Source organism: Poecile atricapillus, chromosome 2 (assembly GCF_030490865.1).
Source record: "Poecile atricapillus isolate bPoeAtr1 chromosome 2, bPoeAtr1.hap1, whole genome shotgun sequence".
Classification (NCBI taxonomy): domain Eukaryota; kingdom Metazoa; phylum Chordata; class Aves; order Passeriformes; family Paridae; genus Poecile; species Poecile atricapillus.
Genome location: NC_081250.1, coordinates 66,729,669 through 66,756,652, shown reverse-complemented (window position 1 = coordinate 66,756,652; position 26,984 = coordinate 66,729,669). Strand labels below are relative to the sequence as shown.

General features: G+C 41.3%; 1 protein-coding gene across 1 annotated transcript; it reads left to right on the top strand.

Moving 5' to 3' along the window:
- The first annotated feature begins 359 nt into the window (after window positions 1-359).
- LY86 (lymphocyte antigen 86) lies at window positions 360-26,472 on the top strand. Its single transcript, XM_058833557.1, has 5 exons — window positions 360-690; window positions 14,085-14,171; window positions 15,603-15,731; window positions 22,766-22,818; window positions 25,724-26,472. The coding sequence occupies exons 1-5, from the start codon at window positions 570-572 to the stop codon at window positions 25,817-25,819; spliced, it is 486 nt and encodes a 161-aa protein (XP_058689540.1). The 5' UTR covers window positions 360-569; the 3' UTR covers window positions 25,820-26,472.
- The last annotated feature ends 512 nt before the right edge of the window (window positions 26,473-26,984 follow it).

Sequence of the window (26,984 nt, the reverse complement as noted above, 5' to 3'; positions counted from 1 at the left end):
GTTTCAAGACTTGCTTATGTGGTGTCAGCTTTATCAGATGCACCTCCTTTCCCTCCAGACGACAGATTTGTTACTAGGAAAAACATAGAGACCAAACTGTTCATCTTCCAAAATTTGGGCTGACTTTGTGTGATTAAGATGGGGCAATTTGGATTGCAACTTTTTTTCAGCCAGAAGGCTGCAAAATAAGCCTGTCTGAAGTCTTGTCCCAAATGCTTTGACTTCAAGAGCAGGAACTGGCAGCAACAGGAGAAATAAACACATTACTGCATTGTTCCAGCAGGCACCAAGGCAGGACTGTGCCGGGCAGTGAATAGTGTGATTAGCTCATTTGTCATTAGTTGAACACCAAGCAGAAAGCAGAAGTACAAGGAAATAGCACCCTCCAATTCTGATTAGCCTCTTGTTTATACCACATTGTGAGAAGCTGAGGCTGCACTGGCTCACTTACCCCTTTTGCAGGCACAAATGTTTTAAGTCCTGTGTCCCTTGGAGAAAGGAAGGAACACCTCCCTCCAGAGTGTTAGCAAGAGACAGAAGTGATCCTGCAAACTACCACCACCACCACCATGAAGACATCAAATGCTCTTCTTTTCATCTTAGTCCTGCTTTACATCAATGCCAGCACAGAATGGCCTACACACACAGTCTGCAAAGAGGACAACTTGGAAATACATTACAAAAGCTGTGGTGAGATTTTTTTACATTTCCATTTGCCTTGTACCTGCTCAACAGAGTTGTTCTTATGCAGTGAGTGATGCTTATAAGCCAGGCAGTGAAAGGAAGGGTTACACTCCCAAACCTGCACTGGGTTTCACATCTCAAATATTTTTCGCATTTCAAGTATAGCTGGTTTTGGTTCACACACACAAAAATCTAACTGTATTTAGAAGATAATAAAGAGGAAATAATATAACTAAATTCAGAATAATAAACCACTGTGAAAAAACCAGTTTAGCATGAAAGAGATGACTAAGATCTTGAAGTTATGATAAAAAAAAACAAATAGGAAGACTCTAGGTCTTTAACTGTTTTACCGCTGGGATGAAACAGGCTCTTCAATTCGCTGATCTGCTGCTTTCCTAATGTGCGATGAGGCTGTGGTGATGTGCTTTCTGTCCTCCCACTTGGAATGACAAGGGACCCAGTGTGACAGTGGGAAGGATTCGTGTTCTCTGCCATTGCCACTGTGCTTAGCGAGACTTCAGCAGCAGCCCTCACCAAAGGCATTTCCAAGGGATCACAGGGTACTGTTTGTTCTTTAAATCTGTAGAGAAGAAAAGGAGCAAGCGACACTGGAATTGACTGAAAATGAATTCACTGAATGGTGCCTGCTTTCCACCTCTTGCTTTGCTGGCCGTGTGCCTCGCCTATTGTGCTGATATGCTTTACAACTGGGACAAAGGGAATTAGATTCACAGACGCCTCATTCATTTTCCGCACGTGATTTGAAAAGAGATTCATGGCAAATGAGCACCCCAGAGTTTGTTTTTCCAATTCATCCAGTTACAAAGGGTTTTCCCGGGGGCTTTTCCTCGCCTGTAGCTTTCATGCGTTTTTGCACACCCATTAAAATAAAGCCAGTGAGGGACAAGAGAAGTAAATAAATATTTGTAATGCTATTCTTTACTGGCCTGCTCCCAGGGGACTAAAGTCAGGCTTCACATTCTATGAATGGGTATAACGCATTAAGAAAATATTTAATTAGATATTGAATACAGACTTTGGTATTGCCTTCATTCTTGTAAGATTTTATTGCATAAGTGAATTCTGTTCCCTTAACAGGTCTCAGTCAGCATGAGATGCCTTGACACAGAGGCACAGGCTACAGTCTGAGTGAATTCAAAATATGATGAATTTGTCTGCTGGCATGTGCCAGTTAAATGTTGCTTCTTACTGTGCACATCACTGGCCTAGCTAACAATATGCATTTGTTTAGAGTCATTTGTTTCTGTCACTTCCTTTGGTTGGCCATGAACAGAAAGTTAAGAGGTATATTCATTCAGGGAGAATTCACAGTTTGAGAAGCACGAGCCAGAGATCATAAAGGTCAGGTCCCACCACTTAGAGTGGTCTTCTGTTTTCTGAGGCACAGATATGGGAGATGAAAAGATTACACAGATGTGGAAACAATGAAAAAATTTAAAAAGATTCCTTGTTTGAAGTCAGGTTACTTTCTCCCTTATTGCTCTGTCAGATTAAAGTTGAGGCAACTCACAACTGCCATCACAATGTCCTGCCTTGCCTTTTTCCAGAGGCTACCATATGTGTAGCATCAGCCCAGGATACACCATCTGCATTGCTGCTGATGCAGTTCATAATCTGGCAGTTTGCTCAAAGGAGGAGAATAAAGAGCCCCAATATCCATAGGTCAGGAGGATCAATCCAAGTACACTAGTCCACATCTGCTTCAGAGAAGACACTGTCCTTACTGAACTCACTGGCAAGCTCACAGTGGTGCACAAGGTGCTGATCACCCTTTCAGGAGAAAGAGGAGCTTTGTCCCTACTGCATTTTACTGTAAACCACAACTAGATGGGCAGAACATGACTCCATTTTTCATCTGTGTCCTGCCAATTGTTCTCACCCAGGAGGACACAGACTTGTTAGCATTTGACAAGACCCTTTCCCAAAAAACCTTCTCATTACAAATTTATAATGGTAGCAAATGCAGAGTTTATACTAGGCAACTACCCATACCTTTCAGTTGTTTCAGAGGAATACTGCCCCATATATCCCTCCAGGCTGAGAAATCCCTTTGGTATTTTCTGCTCTACTGAAGATATGGGAGGATGTCCCATTTGGGTGACAACAGGAGCCACAGTGAGGTAACAAGTACAAAATCTTGGGTAAAGGATTGCCTGATGGTTTCAAGAGGGTGAGAATTTTACCTCTAATGTTATTACTATAGACTCTAGGATGTTACCAGTGAATTAGGATTGAATCAAGTAAAATATAAGGTTGTTAAAAGAATTTTAACCAAGTACTTCACAACTTGCTTCTGGAGCTTAATGTCTTCTCTCAACAAATTACTAGAATTCAGTTTGAGCATTTAAAGAGGAGCCAAGTACCCATTTTTGCTTTGCTGTTCATCAGATCATCTCCTATAATGCGGTAAAAATCTGACTAAAGTAAAAAATATGGGCTAATACAACTGTGATTATTGCAACAGTGAAATTTAGGTGGGTAACTGAGAAAGTGTAGCCGTCTCCTGTAACCAGGAGTAAGTTGCAATTCCTGGTCACAAGTAATTGTTCCAGCTGCATCCTGCACGTAAGATACAGGCATGCATCAGGCCCCCAGCCTCAGCCCATGCTCTGGATCCTATAAAAAGCATTTCCATTCCCACTTAGCCACATCAGACTAAATCTGTAACCAGGACTCCAAGTCATGCATCAAATGAAAGGGCTAGACAAGATCCTAGTGATCAGTATAATGTAACTGTAAAAAAGTAATCTAAAAGAAATCTGACAAAAATTCTCAGCAGCAAGTCCATGGTAAGAAAATGAAGCTGAGAGACAGGTGGCCTAAAAGTAGAGTAAATAGACACTGTGCTGCCTCCTCTATGTAACCGCAGGAGACATAACACGGAGACAGTCTATAAATAGCAAGACATTTCCTATTAGGGCCACTCTTTCTCCCAGAAACAAGTGACAAAAATGAAGGAAGATCTCAAATGACCACAAATCACTTTAGAAACCTGGGCAGAGATCCTGAGATAAAAGCAGCACAGGTTAATATCTCTGACTGAGAAAAGAGAACCGTAATTGGCAAGTCTATGCACAGACATGAAAAGAACCTGCTACGTAAATGGCCAGTTTCTACCCCTTTTAATTTCACTGTAATAATGCTTTTGATCTTTCCAGCTACATTTTAAAAGGTAATTGTCTGGGAAGGGAAGGGCAGGTAGGCAACGGTAACAAAGTGCCCTGGGCAGATTCCAGTGTTATTTGAGTAACAGGCATCCACTTGGAAGTGCAAAGTGCAATGCAGTCAGAGACTACAGAACAAAACGCCCAAACACATCTACCAGCACCTGCTTCTAGATCATTCATGTAAAGCCTAATTGTCTTAATTAGCCATGAGAACATTCTTATTATGTAGTGTTCAAATGGGACCCCCTTTGAAGGGGAAAGCAGCTGATTGCTCCTGCAGACACATGAAAAATATTTTCAAACTATTTTTACAGCTCTTTCTTGGAAAGTTAGGTGGGCCTGTATTAACACTTTAGTGCTTCAGAATGCCTGCTTTTGTTTCGACCAACAAATTTGGTGATTATTTAATTAAATTATTTAGATTAGGACATGGGAGATTTCAGAGCTGCCCACTGCCTTAAACTGTAAATTGCTTTACAGTGCAGAAACAACACTGATAAGGCAGAAGGTTCTAAAAAAAGGGGATGGACACCATCAGCCATTAAGGACTTAATTTTCTGTGCACAGGAGTAAATAATGGGGAATTTCAGGGAGATCTGCAGAAGAGTCAAAGTAGTAGTATTCAAAGATGACATCTTCAGAAATAATCCCAAGACTATATAAAACACTTCTTAGACCACATGAGATTTTTAAATATAGCCAAATATATTTTCCAAATTCATATCTGATTTTGGTTTTTTTCTTCTGTTTTTCATCTGAAGTAAGGTTAATAACCATTAAAGTTTCAGGAGAAGGAGCAAACAATCAGTATTCATTTCAGCCTTCTGAATTAAATATGAAATTGGCTGCACCCTTCTTAAGTTTTATGTCTGTATATCTACAAATTTTAAAATAATAAAACATATATAAAGATATGGGTAAACATTTGCTATAATTCATGTCTTCTGCTAGATGAAGAACCAGGGAAATCTGGCCATCTAGAAAATTATTTTTAGGTGACAATGCCTCTTCCAAAAGAGAGGAAAGTCATGCTGAACTTATGTCCAATGAGTTCCATGCTTGCTTGCGTAGTTCTATGTCACACTTGAAGCAGTGTCCTTTCTATAAACCTTTTTCCTGGCCTTCAGTGGCACAATGGGAGAGAGTAGCATGCCCACTTCAGTACACACTTGCATTAAATTGCATTCGTAGATAGAGAAACTCTCATTTGTATGGCTTTTCTTTAAATGTGTGAGCTCAGATTTGGATCTCTGTTAAAATGGCCCCTTGAACTCAACAGGGTGTAAAACCCACTCTGGTCAAATTGTGCACTCTAGACTCCTGTTAAACTCTGTATTGAGGGAACTCTAGTGCTTAACACAAGTGGAGACAGAGACCAATTAGATCACAATTTCCTGATGATTTGTCCGTCCTTTCTGAAGAGTTTCAGGCTTACTAGAGTCCCCATCACACACTCATTATACTTTCTCCTACATATTGATAGATGAAATATACTATTTTTCTTAAACTACATTTGTTCCTTTTTAAAAAATATACCTGTAACATGCAGCCCTGCTCAATCAGCAATACCAATTTCTAAACAGTACTGTTAAACTGGCATCACTGCAGCACTAATTTTACAACACTTCACCTTCTGTTCTCTATGTCAACCAATGTAACTAGTCCTTTTCCCTCCATGACCACACACTTATATTCTTCGCTTAAAGGATATAAGTAATGTGATAGCTTCAGCTGGGAAAGAAGGTCTGCAAAAAAGTTCTCACTCATGCCTCTTCAGGGCAAAAATTCTTCTCAACACTTGGTAAAAATAGGTTATTTTTCCATTATTCTTTTGGTTTTTGGCAGGCAGATTGAGCCAGATGCTTCTCCTGGACTTATTTATTTATTTCCCTCAAACAGTCTCCAGCAATTGCTTCTGCTTCTAAATTATTTAAAGCCACATGACACCAACTCCCCTCTGATCTTTTGTTGCATAGATTGCTAATGGGCAAACAATCAAAGAACTTAAGAATTCCACTTGAAAACTACTTTTTTTTGTTTGTTTACTCTGTTCAAGCCATCTTACTGTCATAGCTTTGCTGTTGTACTCATCTGGTATAACTTACTTATTCCAAGGGGAAGACCAGATGTGTACATGTATATTTCTGGCACCAGATCCTAACAAACTGAAACTATCATCAGAATCAAGGTACCATAGTTATGAGTGCACATGCAAATCTTCTTTTAAAATTTTGATCCCTCCATGAATTAAAACTATCCCATCTATTTTATTCTCCACATCTCATTAGAGGATTTGAATTTTCTTTTTTCTCTGTGAACTTTTGAGGTGATTCTGAACATCATTTTACCCTACTTTCTGCGGGGGGAGTACTTAGAAAGTTTTAAAATGTAAATGACATAGAGAAGCAGGAGACAATTTCATACCTCCAAGGTACTCTGGCAGAAACATTAGAATCAGTACCTAAACTTTAAATCTTTCAGTAAAATCAATATTAATGCTTTCAGTGAAATTAGTAGTGGAGAAAATTAACCTCAGCTGAACTTCCCCCACCAGGCTTTAAATTTTCCCCTCTAATTTAGTTCTCAGTGGTTTCCTCACAGAGCCAAATTCTTCTCCAAATCAATTAAGGTCCTGCATCATGGACTGCAAAAGAGGGTTGTTTATGTGTGACAGCCTCTCCTGCTTATCTCCAGCTGATAAATCTAAACTGTTTGGCATGTTTTTCACCTATTCACTTTTGCTACATCATTGGTTGCTGTAGCCACTGAGTCACTAAGGTAAATGTGAGGATGAGTGGTAACAGTTCATCTCATCTAGAGCTGCCATCAAGGCCTCAAAATATCTCTGGACCCTACTATGTTTACAGTTTAGCAAAGAAAGTAGAGGCAGGAGATCAGATGCTCACAGCAACTTAATATCCATCAGAAAAACATCCAAAGTATTCTAAGAAATATTAACACCTCAAAATGAAAAAACTACACCAGTATTATTGTGTGTTAGTGTCACTGAGCCAACTTTAAGGAGGCAACCTAAAACTAGGGAGAAACAGTGGCCATCAGGGACAAGATGTCTAAATGCCCCTTACAGATTCACCAGGTACCAAATCAAAACCCTTTGATCTACTCCAGATGCTGCTTTTAGACTCAGGAGAGCTTCTAGTTGCCAAAAGCTAGCATTTTGAAAACTACCACAAATTAATTCAATGCTTCAGTTTCCTCTTCACCTGAAGATGGATGGTTCCTGTCAAATGATCCAGCAGTGATCAGGCAGGTGGGAACCCAGCTGGTTTCCTCAGCAGAGGAACCATTCCAACTGTAGCTTACTGCCATGCTCCTGTAGTGGATCTAAACTCATCCTGGGAAAATGGGAACATTTAGCCCATTTATATGCCGCTGATTACTGTTCTGAATAATTAGTGGTATAGCTGCCATCCCAGAGCATGGCATGTGTCTGACAGCGGGGCAGTTTCCAGCAACATTTGATTCTATTTCTGACACAAGTGAAAGTGTCTTGTGAATCCCCAGTCATTCTGGTACACACCGATGTCCAGAGATCTCACTCAAGTAGAGCACTATGAAAAAATGATTAAAAAAAAACCCCAAACAACAACAACAACAAAAAACCCAAACACAAACCAAAAAAAAATAAAATAAATAAATAAATAAATAAATAATACACATTGAAGAGAGTAGAGACAGCTCTGATTAGGAATACAGGCAGATGCTGGAAGCACCTTATTCATCCAGTGCATGGTGTTTTCTTACCAACAGAAGAACAAAGACTTTCACTCTCTAATACAGTCCCTGCTGGGCCCAAATTAATGCAGTATTTTCTTGTTACACTGCTGTAGTTGAAGCCTGGGCTGTCTGCCCTTCTCTCTCAAGCTAACTGGGACAAATCAGGATTATCAAGTACAGATCTATATGCGCTGTGTCTCAAAGCCTGCTTCTTTCAGTCTAGTCCTCTTAAACAGGCTTGGATCAAGCTTTGTCATACCACACAAAGCACAGAAACCCCCCTTTTCAAAATACCACCTCTGGCAAAAGCAAGGAAAGACTCCAAGAGCCTTCAGATACTGAGCCTCCCTTCAAGCCTCAGCCAATAGCTCTAATAAGCCTGCTCTCAGAAAAGGTGGTTCAGGCAGGAAAAGGCAGGGAGACTCAGGGCATGTCTTTGACAAGGCTGCTTTATGCATGCTAGTGACACCCCCATCCCCAAATACAGCCCTGCAGCTGCAGAGAGCCCCTCACACCTTCTGTCTTCACAGGGGCTTCCCTCCCCCTCATCACATCAGCCTGGTGCCAGAAAATCTCTTCCTCTCTTCTCCACCTGACATTTGGAGAAGCCTTCTCTGCTACTGTTTCTTAATATTTGCACGTTTGGACATCCGTTATACTCTGCAATGAGTTTTATTTGAAATAGAAAGTGACAAAATCTTTGTCTTTTATTTAAACTAATTCTTTAAGACACTGAAATCACCTTGCCCCAAAACTAAGCACCAGCCAGTAATGCCTGTGCCTTAATCTAACCAAGAAATACATAACTGCTCTATGCATAACCAGTGTTCAGTATTCTTGGGAGAGGACTGGAAATTATTTAACTTGCATAAACCTTCTTTTTTGAAGTCACATTTTAAGTTTCTTTTGCTAGCATCCTGGGCTTTTTTAGTTTATAGATTACACTGAAACCAAACCTTCAGGCTTCTCTCTACAGCCATGTAAGTTTTATCAGAAAGGAAGCAGAGTTATTCACTCTATTGGGCATCTCCAAAAGCTTTGGAGGTTTGGGTTTAAGCAACCTCAGAGACCACAAGTTGATAGCACCATTTGCAGAGGGGAACTCCCACAGTCTGTAACCCCAGGGCATTAAGAATACATGAACTCTAATCTTCCCTATTCCTTCCCCTCTATGTTGCCTAAATAAGCCAGAAAAGTTCAGGTGATAAAACATGCAGTGACTTCTGCAAATGAGGCCAGAGCGACTGGACTGAACTGAACTAGGCCAGAGTTCCAGTCTGAATTAGGCAGAAGACTGGAGCTGGTCATGGCTAAGGCAAATGTCTTGGGATGAAGCATTCTCATGATAAAGTAGACACAGCCGGTGTCAGTCTCACAATTTATTCTGCTCTCCTCTGAGGAGAGGGTCACTCTGCCCCTCCCAGACACGTCTGGATGTGGCAGTGGCATGCAGTGAAGGCAGGCCCAAAGGGAACTTCATTAAACTGAAGGTGTTCAGGGAAATGCAGATGCATAACCAGAGAGCTGCTAATTCACCTGATGCTTCCTCCTCAGTAGCTTATAAGTAGATTCCAGTGTCAAATATAACCTTGAGCATTCCGGTTAATTTATTTAAATAGACATTAAAGGGAAATTGTTGAATGAATACATAAAGTCTGAAATCCCAAACAGTTCCTCATTCTTTGCCTCTCCTTTCATCACCTTGACTGTTGTAAAGACTAATGATTTAATTTTATTAAGAGCTTTGAAGGTGAGGAGTATTGGGTAATTGCTAAATGTTTCTTCCTTGTGCTAATTTCCATCTCCTCTAGCACCAGCTTGTCCTTATATGACCCTAGCCAAGTGCAGTTGTGCCATTTCATTCCATTCTGTGACTTAACTGCTTCGAAAAGTATTATTTTGAAACACCCAAAGCTTACCAGTTTGGAGGGTCTTCTTACCACTCCAGAGCTTACAGATGTGGACTTTTACTGGTGAAGCTCATCTGCTTGTTGCTGCTATTCATTCACACCATGGATTTTCATGCTCATATGGAAACAATGAGATTTTAGAGCGGATTCAGAAGAGAGGGAAGCCAGTACAGGGTAGTTAAAAATGGGGGGGTGTGAGGGAGAGGGAAAAATGAAAGACAGAGGCTGTTGTATACCAGCACAGCAAAATTCCTAGAACAGGTGCTTCCCATCTGTCCATGCAGTTTCTGTAATGCCCAGTTAGTCATCTATCAGCTCAGGCTCTGAGGGACATTGCCACAGTGGGTTAGCACATTATCATTCCCAGCTGTCCACTTCATCCTGTGCCCTGGAGATCCTCTCCCAGGAGGCTGTAAAGGCAGCCCCAGCTCACAGCCCTGTGCCTTTGTGCACACCCATGTTCAGCAGGGGCAGGAGCCACTGGCCCCACAACTGCAGCAACCAGGGCACAAAAGGGAGTTCCCATCTGTTATCCTTGTCACTGAGGTTACACTGCTGTAAGTATGTCTGAGCTAATTTACCTACAACCTTCTGCCAAGAACAAAAGCAGGGGAAAAAAAAACTCTAGAAAAGAAAGTTCAGGAACTCATCTGAGCTTCTAGGCTGTACTACACACACCTGTTCCGTCTTCTAAGAAGAACCCAGCCAAACCCATCACTGTGAGCACCTCAAAATAGTAAGTCAGGCTGAAATCTTGCACTGTGGTGCCAGTGCACAAGGAAAACCACATCCCAAGTCAATATAGGAACAATCTCCACCAAGAGTACTTGGTCATCTCCACCAAGGGTATTTGGGTAAGGGCAAAATGGGCAGTGGGATGCATGGGCTCAGCTGACACTAAGCCATGGTAAGGGGTGATCGGTAGCAAGATGTCAGGTACATCCCAAACTCACTTCTCACAAAGCAGGACTGTACTACAGAAGCCAGTCTTCAGCAAAAGCTGGACATTCTGTACTAAATACAATTGAGAGCTCAGCATCAGCTACAGCATCAGGTTCAAATAACAGGCTTGAAAGATCTTGGAGTGCATTGATTGTTTACAATCAATGTAAAGATAATTGTAAATACAATGTAAAGATAATGTAAATACAAAGACTTTACCATTTCCCAGAGCAGTTGCCCAAAATTTAGTACTGCCTAGAGAGAAACTTGAGTCAAAATTCTGCTTTCAGACACCTTTCCTGCTAGCTGTAAATATGTCGCAGCCCAAGTCCTTCTCACTAGATACACAAAAAATGCCCTTTTCCCCCTCAATAAGCAGATTTTCGCTGATAAACCTCAATGTGTTTGCAAAATTTCCAACAACATTATGAGTGTTATATGGTGATATATCAAATCTGAACTGGAAAAGCAAAATTCTGCAACCAGTTAAAGAGTTTCTAGCCTTAATTATGGGAGAAGGAGCAGATTGAAGGGAGTAGGTGGAGGGAAGTCTGGGAACATAGAGTACTGTGCACCATGAAATGTTGCAGGGAAGTGGAAGGCTGAAGGGCAGCCCCACATATTTTAGAGATCTAACAGTAAATGTTATTGCTCTGCACATGTGAAAGACATAACATGTATTTTTTTTTTCAGTCTAACCAGCTCACTTCAGATTGAGGCAAACAAGGAAGAATAAGTATTAAACCTCCATAGGAGACACACAGTGACTCACAGTTGTACATCTGAGATGGAAAACAAAAACGGCAATTGCCTCGAATTGCCTCAGCCACAGAAGGGTCTCCTCACTAAGTCAAAAGGGGTATGGCACAATCCCTTAGTGCATAAAGCCCAGCTGAATTTACAGACTCCTTCACTAATCATGTGGCTAAACCCCACCAGTTTCATTAATTTCATTAGAGTAGCAATGTTTCTCCCTACATGTTTGGGAATCCAGACTCCCTGGCACCACAGCTTTAACACAGCCATTCTTTCAATTTATTTCAGCAAGAGGCCTCATATATGCCGCAGTATCTAAGACTGCAAAGTTGGATTGCTAAATCTGAACAGGAATTTCCACAGGGAGGGTCAGAAAACTATTTGGGGTGCTTTTGGCAATGGAAAATTTTACATATTTCAGCAAGAGAATAACAACACAAAATCCAAGTGTTCCAATTCACATTTTCTGGAATTTCTCATGTGAGTGCTTCCACACTCTCTTCTCCTCTGAGACCAGATAACACCTCCTGGATATATCAGCAGCGTATGCTGCATCACTAGCAGTGCAGTAAAAGACATCCATGGCTACAATCCACTATGAAATGTGTCATCTGTCAAAGGAGCTCAACCCATAGAAATAAACAGACATCCAAACTAAAAGAACTAACCCTGAGATCAGGGTCACTGTAAGAAGCCCAAGCTTTCAAAAAAATCTTGGTTTAATTAACATACCCTTTCCAGGCAGTTACTGATGAAAATTTTAAAGTAAAAGTTCTAATCAGCCCTAACACCACAATTTAATTTGTTCATTAAAGTACAGCCTAGTCTCTTTGAAAAGAGAAGAGCTTCATGTATGTTCTACTGCCATGTTTGAGCATAACTCCCACTTGAAATTGCAGAACCAACAATTTTACTAACTTGACAACCAGCACTATTTGTAGGCATCAATGCCCAAATTGCTCTGAATCTGAGCAGCTGTTTCCTGAACCTTATCATCACACCACACACAAAACAGAAGCAAGAGGGGCTCTAGCAGAAGCCCAGAGGAAAGCGGAAACCAAGGCCTGAGAGATGGTAGAAACCAGAGGGGAAGCAGGAGCAACAGTCCTGGAGAAAAGAGAAGTTTGACATGCTTTCCAGCTGGAGCAGGAAACTGCTCTCCTAACCGATTCCAACAGCTTCTGAAGCTGCAAAAACAAAGCTGGAACTGACAGGAATAAGAAAAAAGAGGAAAGACAACCCTCTGACGGTGGTCACATTTGATAAACAACTCCAGGCACTAACTTCTTGTCCCAAGCAGATTATGCAACTGCAGACTGCTTCAGTGGTGTGGAGGACAAAATCCAGCACAGGGACACAGAGGTTTGAAAATACCACTGCTTTTTATCTCCCTCCTTTAAACAGTTATTTAAATTTACCAGAATTTAGGGCTTGGAAACTCCTGTTAGACCACACTGATAATCTGTGGGCTCACAAAGCCAGGCTTAGTTAAAGCCCTCCAGGTCTTCTTAACACTTTCATTCATTCTGTGACCTCCTCTAAGCAATCACGTTTTGGTCACACAGGCTTGATGATTGCCAGCTGCTGCAGCTGTGGGGCACTGCTACAAAAATAGGGTGAGACTATGCGGATGCTGGCTCAGCCTCACAGAGGACACTCATGACTCAAATTTCACCACAGCATCAAAGGAAAATTCTCCCAACCTGTTATTTTCAACTCAGTGAGAATATTAGCTCAAGCAACAATAACTTAGAAACAGAACTCAGTTCCCAATTCTATATTTGTCACTACCAGATTTGTGTAAACCAAGGAGCCTATGGCTGCTTCTGCACATGCCACAGTTGCCTGTCTTCTTCCCACAGAGAATGATGTTGGATGTACAGGCTGGCTGGAAAGCTGTAATGAGGGACAAAACTATGCCTAAAGCAAGTTTGAGGCTCAAGGTATTTTTCCAAATTGGCCAAATCTTTCCCCTCCTGCCGCAGCTTTGGAAAACAATTGCACATTCTATTGGTTGTGGCAGCTGAGCTGTTAGTGGTTGCCGCTGCCTGTCACCAGAGAGTGACATGTCAGCAAGCCTTCAGGCACAGCATTAAGTCTCATGGAGATTAGCAAGGAAGAAGGTGGAAATGGTAGGAAAACAATTACGTTTTTACAAGAGTTTTAGAGCTCTTTGAAGAGAAAGGGATACTTCAGGAACTGGAAATAATCACGTTCATGACAATTATCATTCAAAGGGCTCCCTTTGGCCCCACAGCTCTGCTAAAGTCTCCCAGAAAAAGAGAAATGTAGAATATTTTCTGGCTTAGAAATATCACTGGATGATGGACCCAGAAAAAAGTGCTACAGTATCTCAGTTAATACAATTTTATTTTCAGTTTTGGACTTTCCATCCCACTCCAGAATTCAGTTTCCTAATCAGCTTCACCAAGCCATCTTGTGATACAAATTAATTAATAAACATCTTCATAATCAATTGCTTATCAGTGCTGTGGAAGGAATGGCAATATGCAGAGTCTGGGAAGATTAGTTCTTCTGAAGTGCTGAGACTCCACCTTGAATAAGTATTGGCTACCCACCATTGTGGGGAACTTGCTTTCTTTGAACTTGGTTAATTTTCCTACACAGTAGATTCTAGCCTCACACAGGTTTTCACCTGAGTGTGCTTCAGACCAAAGGGGCAGGAAGGACAGAAGTAGTTATTGAATGCAGGGTATGGGAGCTCTGAGCACTTCTTGGAGAACTTCTAAGGAATATGCATTTTTTTTTTTTTTATAACACTTCTATATTTTATTTTCTCCTATGTGGTCGGTATCTCATTAAAGATACAACTTGTAACCCATTGCTTTGTGTCTTCAAACAGATCCCCAGCAAGATTTTGCTCTCAGCATTGACCATTGTGCTGATATTGCAACCCACACCTTTAACATCAGAGCTGCAATGGTCCTAAGTAAGTGAATTGCTGTTTTCTCACACCATACACAGGTAATTCATGTGTGAGTGCTGGTATTAAGCAAGGATAACAATCTCCTATAAAATATGAATGGGCTTTGTTTCTTAGAAATTTGAAATAACCTGTGCAGGCTTACAAAAATGTCAGTTTTGTTATCAACTCGGCTTCAGACTACCTGTGTCACCCCACACAGCTCGTATCAGCCTTCAGCCCCAATTCTGCTCCTACTCTTAATTTGTACACATGGAGAGTCAAGGGGGGGGCTGCTCTAGAGATCATTATCTTCATAGCTAAGTCTTCTGGGGAGAGTCTTGTTGAATGAGTCAGCTACAGCACCCACACCCTTGTGTCAGTACCTCACCAAATTTCCAAAGCTGTGACCATTGCTGGTAGGGGAACTGAATGGGGACAAAGCAACATGGGGACATCCCTCTGTCCCTCCTGGGCATACAGAGAAGTGTCCTGGGAAAGTGTTGGCCTGAGGCAACAGTCACGCCACCAGTATGCCACCTGTACTAGCTGAAATTTTATCCTTCAGCACTTGACTGATCAGCAATAAAAGGTTAAAACTGGATGCACAGTTTAATTTTAGGCATAGCTTGCTTCATGATTCTTTCACAAGAAAGCCACCTCTTGCAAACCTCAGCCCCAAGCTCATCTAGATCCTGTACTACCAGAGCATAAATATGAAAGTGCTGCTGTAATGCTCTTGGTGCTGAAAATAAATTTGTGTGCCAAGTGTCTTTTAGCACCTGGAAATGCTACCTTGCATGCAAAAGGTCTCCCTTCCTGTGAGACACACAGCCTATTTGTCCAGGAAGCATCGGTTTTCAGGTGCCTGCAAAGGTAAACAAGCCTGAAAAAAAATCACACTACAGACATTTGCAAATACTTTTCCCCCATGTCAGAGTACAGGACCGCTGTCTAAATCCAGCAGCCTCATTGGCTCTGCCTGTGTCAGCAAGCCAAGCATAAGCAGGCAATTTCCTAGCACTGCCAAGCTGCCATGCTGGTCCTGGGCACATGTTTGGCTGAGGCCAGTTACTGTTTTCCCAGGCAGCAGTTACAGGTCACAGGTTGCTCCCAGGGGCCCATTGGGTATGATCCCTCTGCTAAGAACACAAGAGAAGTCTAGATGTAAGGACATGAGATTTGCTATGCCATTTGACCTCAGAGTCAGAAAACAGTCATGGGCACAGTTTATTTAACATCAAGATAACTGCTATTATGTCCCCTGTCATATGCCTTGAAGGGCCTGGAGACCTGCTCCTGAAGCACAGATTTCTATGTAGCAGGAGTCCTTGGTGAAGCGAAAACCTCTGATGGCTCAAACAGCAGGGAGGAAAAAAGAGAATCTTCTTTAAAATAAAGTAATAAACCTGTTTACCCTTGCACTTTCTCTGAGCTCTCTTTCTGCTTTGTGTGTAGGACACAGCATCAAGGAACTCTATGTCAAGCTGGACATGATCATAAATGGAAAGACTGTCTTAACCTATTCGGAGACGCTTTGTGGGCCGGGTCATGCTAAGCTTATTTTCTGTGGAATGAAGAAAGGAGGTAATTTAGGTAGCACTCTAAGTGTTTGATGGCTACTGAATACTCCAAGCAGGATGCACCCGCTGTGCTGTTGACTGCACCAATACATTGTAATGTTCTGTTTACTTCACCAGCATGTTAATGGGTGACAGGAACACAGTAGGACAGAGACATTTTAATTTAAGGGCCTGCTTTCCCCCCCAACCTGTTTGTTTGCTTTACTTTTAATCACAGAACATTGCACTCACATGGGATTTCAAGTCCATTAAAAATAACTGTGGTTATGTGACCCCCATCCACCAGCAGAGAGGTTCATAAGCCCTGTTTAGAGGCATGTCTTGTCACATGGCAAGAAGTATGACAAAAATAAAGGCCAGTTCTGTAAAGAAATGGCTGAGCAAACAAACAGCCGCTCAGAACATGCTCTTCACTATTAAGCAAGTCACACCTCCTGTCCTTAAAGGCAATTCTTTAATCACTTTATGAGGAAATATGCTTGAATAAGGATATTTTGAACGAGATACTATTTGCTACCATCTATGGTCTGCATCTTGTTTCTGTTCAATATGTGCCTATGCAGCAATCAGATGATTTCAGCTCATGCCAACCACACTACCAGCTGGTGAAGACATGCTTTAGTTGGTTTAGAGCTCTATCACTTACCCCCAGAAAACAGGCATCTTTGGGCCCAGGTGAGCCTGGGCACCCCAAAGCCCCTGCTGCCACAGCCCAGGCCAGGTAATGCCAAGTTAGCTGTGCCATGTCTGGAAGAGCTATGGTCATGTTTCTGGACTGCAGTAGCCATGTATCCAGTAATTTTTAAATCCCTCTTACATCATGATAATCTATTTAGGCTGATTTTATTAAAAAATAGGTAGATCCACAGAGAAGTTTGAGTTGTCAGAGCACCAGTTAGTTACAGAAGCTCTGCTTTCCTTCCATTCACTTGCATCTTCAAGCTGATAACACTGCAATAACTCATGTGCAAGGGCCATGAGTTTAAAGACCATGCACAGCACTACTGCTAAGACAGTCACTGGAAAATTACTAAGGCATTTCACACTGCACAAAACTATCACAAAGAATAATAGAGAAATTCTGCATGAGCAACCAATTATGTAAATCCTGTAAGCCAGATAGACAAAAAAATTAAATTCAGAAGTTTCTTCAATTGTGTATTGAATTACAAGAGAAGAAAACCCACCCACAGACCTACTGAAAAACTATCTTATTCTGATGAAGTGCTTAATAACATCCTTTAGTGAATACATTAAGGAGAAGCAGAGTCAGTCCTGAGCTGGGCACAAACTGCTATTCACACACTAAGCTACAAAGCCAAAACCTCCTGAGGCTTCCAAGTCTCTAAATCTTAAATTGTCAGGCGATTGTTTCTGCTAATTGAAGTACATTACGACATAAACACATAGTTGGTTGTTTAAATAATACTATATATCTTCATTTAGAAGTATCCCTATTTTAGTGCAAAGACGTCTGCCATGTACTTTTTAATACACACCCTCTCATTCAGTAGCTGTTTTTATTTAGTAATTAAGTCACAGTGGGAAAGAAGTGAACTTTCTCATACAGGTTCAAACTGAAAATGGGGTATTTCTTAATTAGTTGACAGTTGAATCTACCTCATGTTTTAGGACGGAGAATGGAGCTGAAGACCAATTTAAGGCATTCAGGCATAATTTACCATATTAGCACAGGTGTAAATCTGACCTAATGCCTGTGCATGAAGGACAACTTGTGAATGGCCAAGTATGCAGACTACTAAGACCCAGGAGGGCAGAGAGCCCTTTCAACTGAAGCTTTTCATGGAGAGCCTCTTTTTCCCTGTTGTATGGGCAACATTTCCAACATCTGGCCAGACCTGACCTGAGTTTAAATATAGTTTCACACAGAATTTGCTTGCCTTTCAGAAGGAAGCCAAAAATTGCCTGCCCCTCCCTCTCCCAAAATTAGACAGAACATTATCCTTCTATGGGTTTTGTTGATCCACTTACTTGTGGGGAAAAGCAGGGCAGAAGTTACAAGAAAAAGAGACTTTTAAGAGCTGGATGTGGCAAAGTCTTAGTTATTTGAGGGAAGTTTTATTTTTTTCTTTATATTTGCTCTCCTATAATGCTGCATGTTTTTCATGACTGGAAATACTCTCTGTGCTGGAAAGACTTAATATAGCTGGAGATTTCATGTTCATCATAATCATATAGTATTTACTGTTTTAGTTAACCAAAGGTCACGTCTAGCACTGCTCACTTGGACTCATAAACAGGATTCCAAGATCTTTTTATTTGAGCTATATGTCTCTTGTGAAGTTTAGCTCAAAGTTTGCAAGGAAATTTGCCAATGTGTATTTAGGAACAATAGCAAAAAATTTGCTAAATTCTTTGTGGTATAACATGAAGTCAGGCCTTCCTCTTTTTTAGTAGAAAGTGCTGGTTATTCCCCATTTCCTCCAAATAAAACAGTTACATAAGATTTAACAGATTTCCCGATGCAATCACTAAAATCAGAGTGGAAGATCTACCAGGGTAATATTAAGCAATGTGCCAACCACAGCTTGCAGACTTAAGCAAAGCTACCTGACAAAAAAATAGCTGCATCCTCTGCAAGTTTTTTTTTGGGTTCAACTGACAGAGGAACCATCAGAGCACTTGCACAATTCCTTCTGCACCCTCCCCAAACCATAGAGAAACCGCCACCTTGCATCAGAGCTCCATTCTTTTACATTATTGCCCCTTTCAGTAGGTGTTACAATGAGCAAGTTTCTAAAATAATATTTGTGAATAAAAGTAGAGAACATACCATGAATTAAAAGACTGGCTATCACATTGAGAATATAGGTAGCTGTTTCTGAGAAAGCAGCTATACCACAAAGCTAGGTCTTTGGGCTGACACACAATGCCATCTTGCTTAGCCCCTTCATCTCACCTTTTCCTCATCAGTAAAAAGAGCAATTCTTTCTCACCTGGTCATGTATTTACATAAGTTTTTTTCCCACTCAACTATACATCTATAGCTGGCAGTTATTCACATTGTTCCTACATCCATAGCACCCACAGAAGCTGTATGTCAGTTGTATGGGTGCAAGATTGTGTCCTAGAAGAACTCCAACATGGAGCACTGAAGTTCTAAAAATATTTAAAACATAGAAAAAGGAAGAGGTGGGTGCAGATGTACAGGGCCTTTATATAGTACAAGAGTGTGAGAACACATAAAGATTTTCAGTGAAAGGAAGATTTGAGAAAGAGGAGTGAGAATTTCATTATAGGTGTTTAGTCAGGAAGGAGAGGCATCTTCATGACAAATGATAACTAGTAATTTGAAGTAATCCTCAGGAAGTTCTTACTAACACATTTGAAAGCTTTGCCTCAGACTCAGAAAAGCTACTAAAGGCATGCTCACTAGCAATGAAAAAGACTAAGTCACTTTTGGTAGAAACAACAGTGAATAGCTGCTACAAAAATACAGTAGTATCACCTTGATTCAGTGGTACCTTAGAAATATTTTCTAGGCAGCTCTACCAAAATCCCTTTTGTTTATCTTTATAGATAAATCTATAAGGAAAAGGGCTGAAAGCACATCACTGATGACAGGATGCTTGACAGGTACCATAAATTACCAGCAGACCAAAAAAGAAATAGGGGAATATTTCATTGGGAAAATGAATATGAGCATGGTTTATGCTCTTCCAAATGTGTGAGCATTTTCTGCAACCACATTTGGGCTTTTCTCTAGGAAGACCACAGAATTCTTTGAATGAGATTGGCTCAGTGTTTGTGACAGTTACACTTACTGCAGCAGATGTGTTCATCCTCTTTCAATGGAGGAATGTAAAAATGTATGAATATGTGGAGAAAAAAATCCATATTTAAAAATCCATAAGGATGCTGTGATAAACTGCAGTCCTTCAAGCTTTGGAGGATGTTTACACTTCTGGAATTATAGCAGAAATCCCCATGCAACTGGAACACTGAATGGTCTTTGAAAAGCCTGATCCACTGAGGAGGTTTCCATGGTCCAAAGTGAATAAGAATGATAAAATTCAGCAGATTTATGAATCCATAGTATTTCCTGACGGGTCTCAACAGGCTGAAAATGAAGGCTGCCCCTGCTTTCCTATAGGGACATGCTTTCAAAGCAGCATAGTTTCCCCCTCCCCATTGAAGCAAGGAAGGTCACAGGAGTTTTCTGAAGGACTGGTTACAGAACCACAGAATTGTTGAGGTTGGAAAGGGCATTTGAAGGTCCTTTAATCCAGTTCCACCTACTTCAAACAGGGACATCTGACAGCCAGTTGCCCAGGACCGTGTCCAGGGCAGGGTTTTTAGATATATCCAAGGATGGATGCTCTACAACCTCTCTGGGCAACCTCTGCCAGTGCTCAGTCACCCTCACAGTAAAAAAAAAAAAAATCTTTCCTGATGTTTCCTATGTTTTAGTTTGTGCCCACTGCCTCTTTGCCCTGCCACTAGGCAGCAGTAGAGAGAGCCTGGCTCCATCCTCTTTTACAACCCCACTTCAGGAATTTGTACATTTTGATGTGCTGTCCCCTAATGTTTTTGTTCTCTAGGCTGAACAGTCCCAGCTCCTTCAGTCTCCTCCTTGGAGAGATGTTCTAGTCCCTTAATTATATCAGTGGCCTTTCACTGGACTCTCTCCAGTAGCTCTATATGATTCAGCTGTGAACCACTGCAAGACTCCTGGTTATAAAGAGCGAAATATGGGTAAAGCTGAAGCATAAAGCAGTAAATGTGGACCTCAAACTGGACAAGTAGTGCCTGCTGCTCTGCATTTGAAGGCTCCCTAAAGGATAATATAGCCCATGAAAGTGATTTATTTGATAACTGAGCAAAGGCATAGCTACAACACATCAGAGCAATCAAGGAAAACTTCTCAGAGTGGGCTGAGGCAGAGCCCTGAGACTGCATTCATCTAGTTACTTTATCACAGTGAAGTGTGTGGGGAAAAATAGCTTCTACCTACACTAGATGAGAGATTAGCATTGCCATCATTTCAGAAGCAAATTTATGGCCTGATGACACCTACTTCATTTTAAAATACAGGCTTTGCAGAGTCTGAATGCTGCATCTATGTTTTTAGATTCTGGATGGCTTTCTGAGAGCCTAGATGAGATCCTAACAAGCCACATGATCCAAGAGAAGCTTCTGTGTCCCTGTGCAAAAGGACTTTGGGTGATAGTTCACAGCCCAGTTTCCTCTCCACTCTTCTCTGCTATCATCCAAGATTGGCTAGGCTGTGAGTTGACTGAAGAAAAGATAGTCCTACAAGGCTCTCCACCAAACAAAAGGACGTACAAAGCATGAGCCCCATACACTGCATGGCTCACACCACCCTGAGGGGCAGCTCCCAATGTGCCTTAGATCACATCGACACACACAGCTCAAGTCCCAGGGGAGTCACCCATCACCTAAGTTATGCAGTCTTCAGTGCCTTTAATTCCCATTTAGAGTCTATTAAAGCTGTGAACTGAGAGGTGGGCTGCACTGTATTTTTAAAATGTTTGAGTCACCACTCTCTGCAGTGGAGATGTGTCAGACTCCTGGGCTTTTGCTTCATGCACAGAAGCGAGCAGTGATGGTGACTGCTCTCGGAAAACAACAAGACTTCTTGCTGTCCACATGAATTAGCCAGGGATGCAGACAGGAATGAGTACAGTACAATTGCTGTAGCATAGTTGATCAGTTTGAGATTGACAAGCCAAGACATACTTATTCTGTTCTCTGTTTTGGGATTAGGTTTTCCAGAGCAACACTGAGTTGTTTTGCATCTTCTCTACCTCCCAGGATCATCAGGGCATTACATTAAACAAATTTCTCATTAATGCAAAGGTGTAGAACATTTGCGATATCTGAGGTTTCTCCTTTTCCTAGTTTATCTTATTGCCATAATTCTTTCATATAATTTTATTACAAGACTAACATTTCATATCATGTGTGGGAAGAACTTTTGTGGACTGTTTTCCAAGTCCATGCATGGTGAGATGGACCATACAATCTAAAGAGGTTACAAAGCTTTTATCCAACCTTTCACAAGAAACAGTTTAAACCAACAGTGAGACTAGACTAAAACAACTCTTTAGAAGTGACAAGCATCAAAATGCCAGCGCATACCCATATAAACATGATGAAACACTTACTCCTCTGTCACTGTCAAAGTAAGGAATATTTCATGACACCTACAAAAAAGAATCCTTAAACACTTCTTAGACTTTTCCATGACTTTTGTGGGGCAAGTTGTGCAAGAAATTCTGAAATACTGAAACATCTACAAGTTTTATTTTCAGTCAAGTCTGCACAGTTTGGCCCAGTAAGCTATGAAAAAGTAGGAGGAACTGCAGAACAGCTTGCTAATTCTCTCCATTAATGCCAAAGTTGCCCTTTCTTCAACAGCCAAGAGCAGGCATGCCTCGTACGGTTAGGGAGATGAGGATTGGAAGGTGGAACTCCCAGGCTCTATTCCAGTCACCAACACACTTGTGATGACTTTAATTCCTCATGTAACTTCTTGACAAATGCTCCCTCAGCAGAGAGACAGACATGTACTTATTATTTTAAAGTCATTTTCAGCAAGCAGTCAGAAGTCCACACCTACACAAACACTCAGCTCAGATTGGTTTTTCTAAAAGTTACCAAAACAGTACAGTTCAACTACTGCAGCTGCAGGTGTTTAATAGTTCATACTAAAGGACTTGAGTCTGGCAGTCTCCCCCTTCCCTTTCATTTTCAGGATGTGTGATGACATAGGAAAGCCCACCTGGCTGTGCAAAGATGTGCCCCCCTTTTCCATTCACATGGGCTGCACATGCTCCTTGAGCCCAAGCTCTGCCTTGCTTTCCCCATAAGGCGGCATGCATCCTGATATTTCCCTCAAGAGGGCTGCTGCAGGACAGTGTATGGAACACTTTGCAGTTCCATAATACCTGTCACTGGAGGCTATGAAATGCCATCACAAAAAAAGCATCTATGATCAGCTTTTTCCTTCATGTGCTGCATGTCTAACCATCCATCACCGTTGTTGCTTTCCAGAACATCTCTATTATGAGGGACCAGTCACACTGGGAATCAAAGAAATCCCTCAGGTAAGTTGGTCACAGCTGTGTTCCCAAGCAGAATGGCTTTCCGGATGAGGCATGGTCAGAGAACTAACAGCAATCACACCAGCACATTCCATGCTTCCCCAGCTGGCACACTGGATCTGACAGTGTTTTATATGACTAATCCTTTTCAATATGAAATTAAGTTGCTTTGATTATAGTTACAGAGGCACTTCTATCCAAATTTGTTTTAAGGATAGCAGATCTCCGTACCAGTATTAAGTCAGACAGCCACAGAGTTCTTTAACAGGCTCCCCCTCTCTTACTCTTAAAATAGCAAGAAAAGAAGCAGTTCCAGGGGACTCCCAGGAGACCAAGGCTGCAATTTTGCTCAGTCCTTAGTGAACTGAACAATTTGGAGAAGCTCATTCATCCTCTCTGGCTATAAAGGCAATTTAGATAGCTATTGCAATTGAACGTGTTCCATTGTACATACATGGTGTCAGGCAAAAAGACCAAGGTCTTCTAGGTGGCAACTGAAGGTAAAAGTTATTAGTCCAAGAACACTTTCTCTGGATTTATGGAGCCTTAAAATAAGAAAATAATCTCTTAGGAAGGTAAGAAAACAGGCAATACTCTAGGCACTGCTCTGAATTTCCTGGTCATCCATTACAGATGCTTTTTACTGGCTGCAGACAGCTAAGTCTCCTTCTAGAAGTTCAACCGAATCACACTGCAAAAAAATATAGATCTCAAATGCTGAATGCAGCTGTCTCTTAACCAGGCACAGCATGAAGATATATTTGATCAGTACATAACAAAGGATTTTTTAGAGACATACAAAAAAGAGATAGGGTTGAAGGGAAGAAGGCAAAGTCTTTAACTATCAAGGCATCATCTTGTTGACAATGTGGCAAAGAAAGGATCACAGTCACCACTGCAAAAGCATAGAGTTCAGATGGTCAGTCAAATACTCCTTAGATTTACTTGGAGAGGCACAGCATGAGCTCTCAGTTCATCAGCAGAAGACATAAAACATATGTCAGAGGCTCAAGGATGAGGTCTGGAATTTGCTCAGCACTGGATTGCTCCAGGCAGGAAAAGAAAACAGGATGAGAACAGGGATACAGAACAAAGACATGAATCCCAAAGAACTGTGCTTGCCAAGACCTGCAGAGGTGATAACACGGATAGCTAGCTTCTGGGAGGATTGAGCCTCTGTAAGTGCTACCATCTCATATGTCTCAATCTTCCTTTGGTGATAGCAGCAACCAGGACCCTCATTTTCCAAGGGTCTCACACAGGGAGCTGGATCCCCTTTATGCAGGCTGTTATCCCACCCAAAGCAGCCTGCTTCCCTAAAGAGGCTGTGTTGAGCATTGCCTTTTGATGTCTCACACAGTAGTGCCTGAGCTCACATCAATCTGCATCCTGCTCCAGGAGCAGTTTTACTAACATGCTTACATAGTAAAGCCTCAGGACAAACTGAAGAATAGGTTTTTAAAACAAGAAGAAACCATAGAAACATGCACACAGACCAGTAAACTGGGGACCAATGACCGGTTCTGGGGCAAATTAGCTGAATTTTCAGCTAGTTTCTGGAGCTAGAAACTCCAAGACTGATCACAAGCCTCTTTCAATAACGTTTTTCACCACAAGCAAAAAATTATCCTGAAGGAGAAAAACTAAATCTAATCTCTAATAAGCAATGGAAATTAGTTATTAAGAAGTTGCTTTTAGAGAGTTAACATGCTTGTGAGAAAAGGAATAAGAAGCCTCTTTTGTTAATTAATCAATCAGGCAAATAACACCATCCTCCCATGCTGACAAAAAGGAATGATTCCATAGAGTGATCATCTTCTGCTCATTGCAAAGAACAGCCTCATCTGAGAAGCCTGAGGGATGTTTGCACACTCCTCACAGGAATTACAACCAGGCTATATTCTCAAGAGCATGTTGCCATTGGCCCTCTCTCTAAATTTAGATTTTACTCTTAACTTGAACTTCTCTGTGAGGACACAGGCCAGATAGTGCTTTAAAAATCCCATTACAAAAGGCAAATGCCAAAAAGCCCGACTCATTCTAGCCATGTCTCCTACTCCACAATCATAAGGGCTCTAAGCAGGGCAAGAGCATTCTGTGGTTCAAAGCAAGGAGGTCACTGCTGCCAACCTCTCCTATGCCACATTTTTCTCCCCTCTGTGCTCCAGCAAAAAAACCCAGAAATAATTACTGCAGTGCCAGCAATACACAGTGAATAAAATCTAGTTCACCTCTTCCAAAGCTGTTGAAGCTGCCTTGGTCGCTTCCCTGTATAGTGCTTTTCCAAGTGTCTGAAGAGAGCCATTTTGACCAATACAAGACAGCCATGGCTTCTTTAAGGTTCAAATCTTTTTTGCACTGTAATGATATAAGTTCTCCCCAAAGCCTGAAATCATAATTTCAATTACACAATCGGAAATTAGACTACTTCTTGTTTTATTATATAGGAACTCATTATAGATTGAGTCATCTATACACACACTTCCCCCAACATGCTCTGTTACAAAAATTCATATCAGTAACAGTGAACAACAAGATCCATGTAAGAGAAGTGCCAGAGAACTGAATGCCTCCTTTTCCAGTTACTAAACAGCACAGGCCACATTGTGCTTGCTTATAACAATCATGAGATAAAATCAAGGGATTTTATTTATGCAACAAAGCATTTAAGCTCCCTTGCACTGTTTAATTTTCAATTTGTGCTGTCAGCATTGATATGCCTTATGAGAGTTTTTTGGCAGAAAATATGGGCATGTCCTTTACCACCTCTGAAATATGTGGACCAGGAAGGTTTTGGAGGAACTTGATGGGAAAAGCATTATTCTGTTTCTAGAAAGAGGAGTCAGAAACTTAAGCAGTTATATAGTACTGATGGGCTAATCTCTTGCTTTGCATTTGTCTCATACAGGGAGATTACACTCTTTCAGCAAAGCTGACTAATCAAGATCACGTCACTGTCGCTTGTGCCGATTTTACTGTGAAAAATTATTTAGACTATTATTAGCAACAAACCATTTTCATGAAAGCTACAGACTACCAAAACTATTCAAGTCAAGTAGGCTGCTTGCATGCTACAATGATTCTGAAGAAAATAATCCTCACATGGTGATTCTGAAGCTGTTCCTCTTTAGAATTCGCTATTTTCAAGAAGTTGCTAGATCCTCTAGTGGTAATTTTATCTCTAAACGCACACAGTAGCCTACTTTTTTCTTCTAATATATACAGCTGTAAGAAGAAAGTATCCAATACCAACACTCTCATCTTAGGATGAAAATAGCATGAGGCAGAACAGGCGAGAGCCTAAACACTTTTTTGCAGTTAGTTATGGAGGTATCAATTTCTAACACAGGCTAGAAGATGACTTTCACATATATCACATATTATGCAGTTACAGAACTCAACATCTTAAATCTTCTCTGGAGCCTGTCTGGAGATTCCACTAGCACAGCTTTTGTTATAACCACAGAACAAAAGCAAATAGGATGAACATGCCTTTTTTCCAGTGATCGATGCCCTGTCACTGGATTCATATCATTCTAGTCTTCTGGACACTACCTGGAATTCTTTGTTCTGTAATGTCTTTTAAGTGATGTGTGAATCATTCTGTACCTAGGCTATGTGCTCTTCTTGCTTCTCAATAAATTCATAATGAAAGACTGTTTTTTTCTCATTTTTTGTCATGATTCTAGGACCTCTCCAAAGTTTAAGGGGGGAAGGGGAGGGAGATGATGAGGGAAACAAGTTCAAAGAGCACATTTTAAATACGAAGTATCAGTCATGTTTACACATATTTTATATTCGCAGAGGACAAACTGTTCCTTGCTTTGAAGCCCCAGGAGAAGTAACACAAATTATATTCCAAGTGCAGCACATCCCCATACCATCTCGTTCCAAGAGCCTTTGTAGCTGGCATAACTGATGGGTAGATAGAAAACCAAGCTTAGGGCAGCACATGGGATTAGGATCTTGGGTTGGAGAGTGTTTGGGATCCTGCCCTGGAGTAGGGTTGAGCTATGATTTGAAAAGGTATGGGCAGGAATCAAAGACACAAGAGGCTCTTGGAGCTGAACACAAGTTTACAAAGGCTGGTCACAGGCATTGGGCTGCGTGCCTCTTGTTGGAGAGGTTCAGCATGTACAGCTAGGACAGCTGTGGCTCACATCTGGCCA

Coding starts and splice junctions, on each gene's coding strand:
- LY86 (XM_058833557.1), top strand. CDS start 570: ATGAAGACATCAAATGCTCTTCTTTTCATCTTAGTCCTGCTTTACATC. Junction 691..14,084: donor AATACATTACAAAAGCTGTG/GTGAGATTTTTT, acceptor GTCTTCAAACAG/ATCCCCAGCAAGATTTTGCT. Junction 15,732..22,765: donor CTGTGGAATGAAGAAAGGAG/GTAATTTAGGTA, acceptor GTTGCTTTCCAG/AACATCTCTATTATGAGGGA.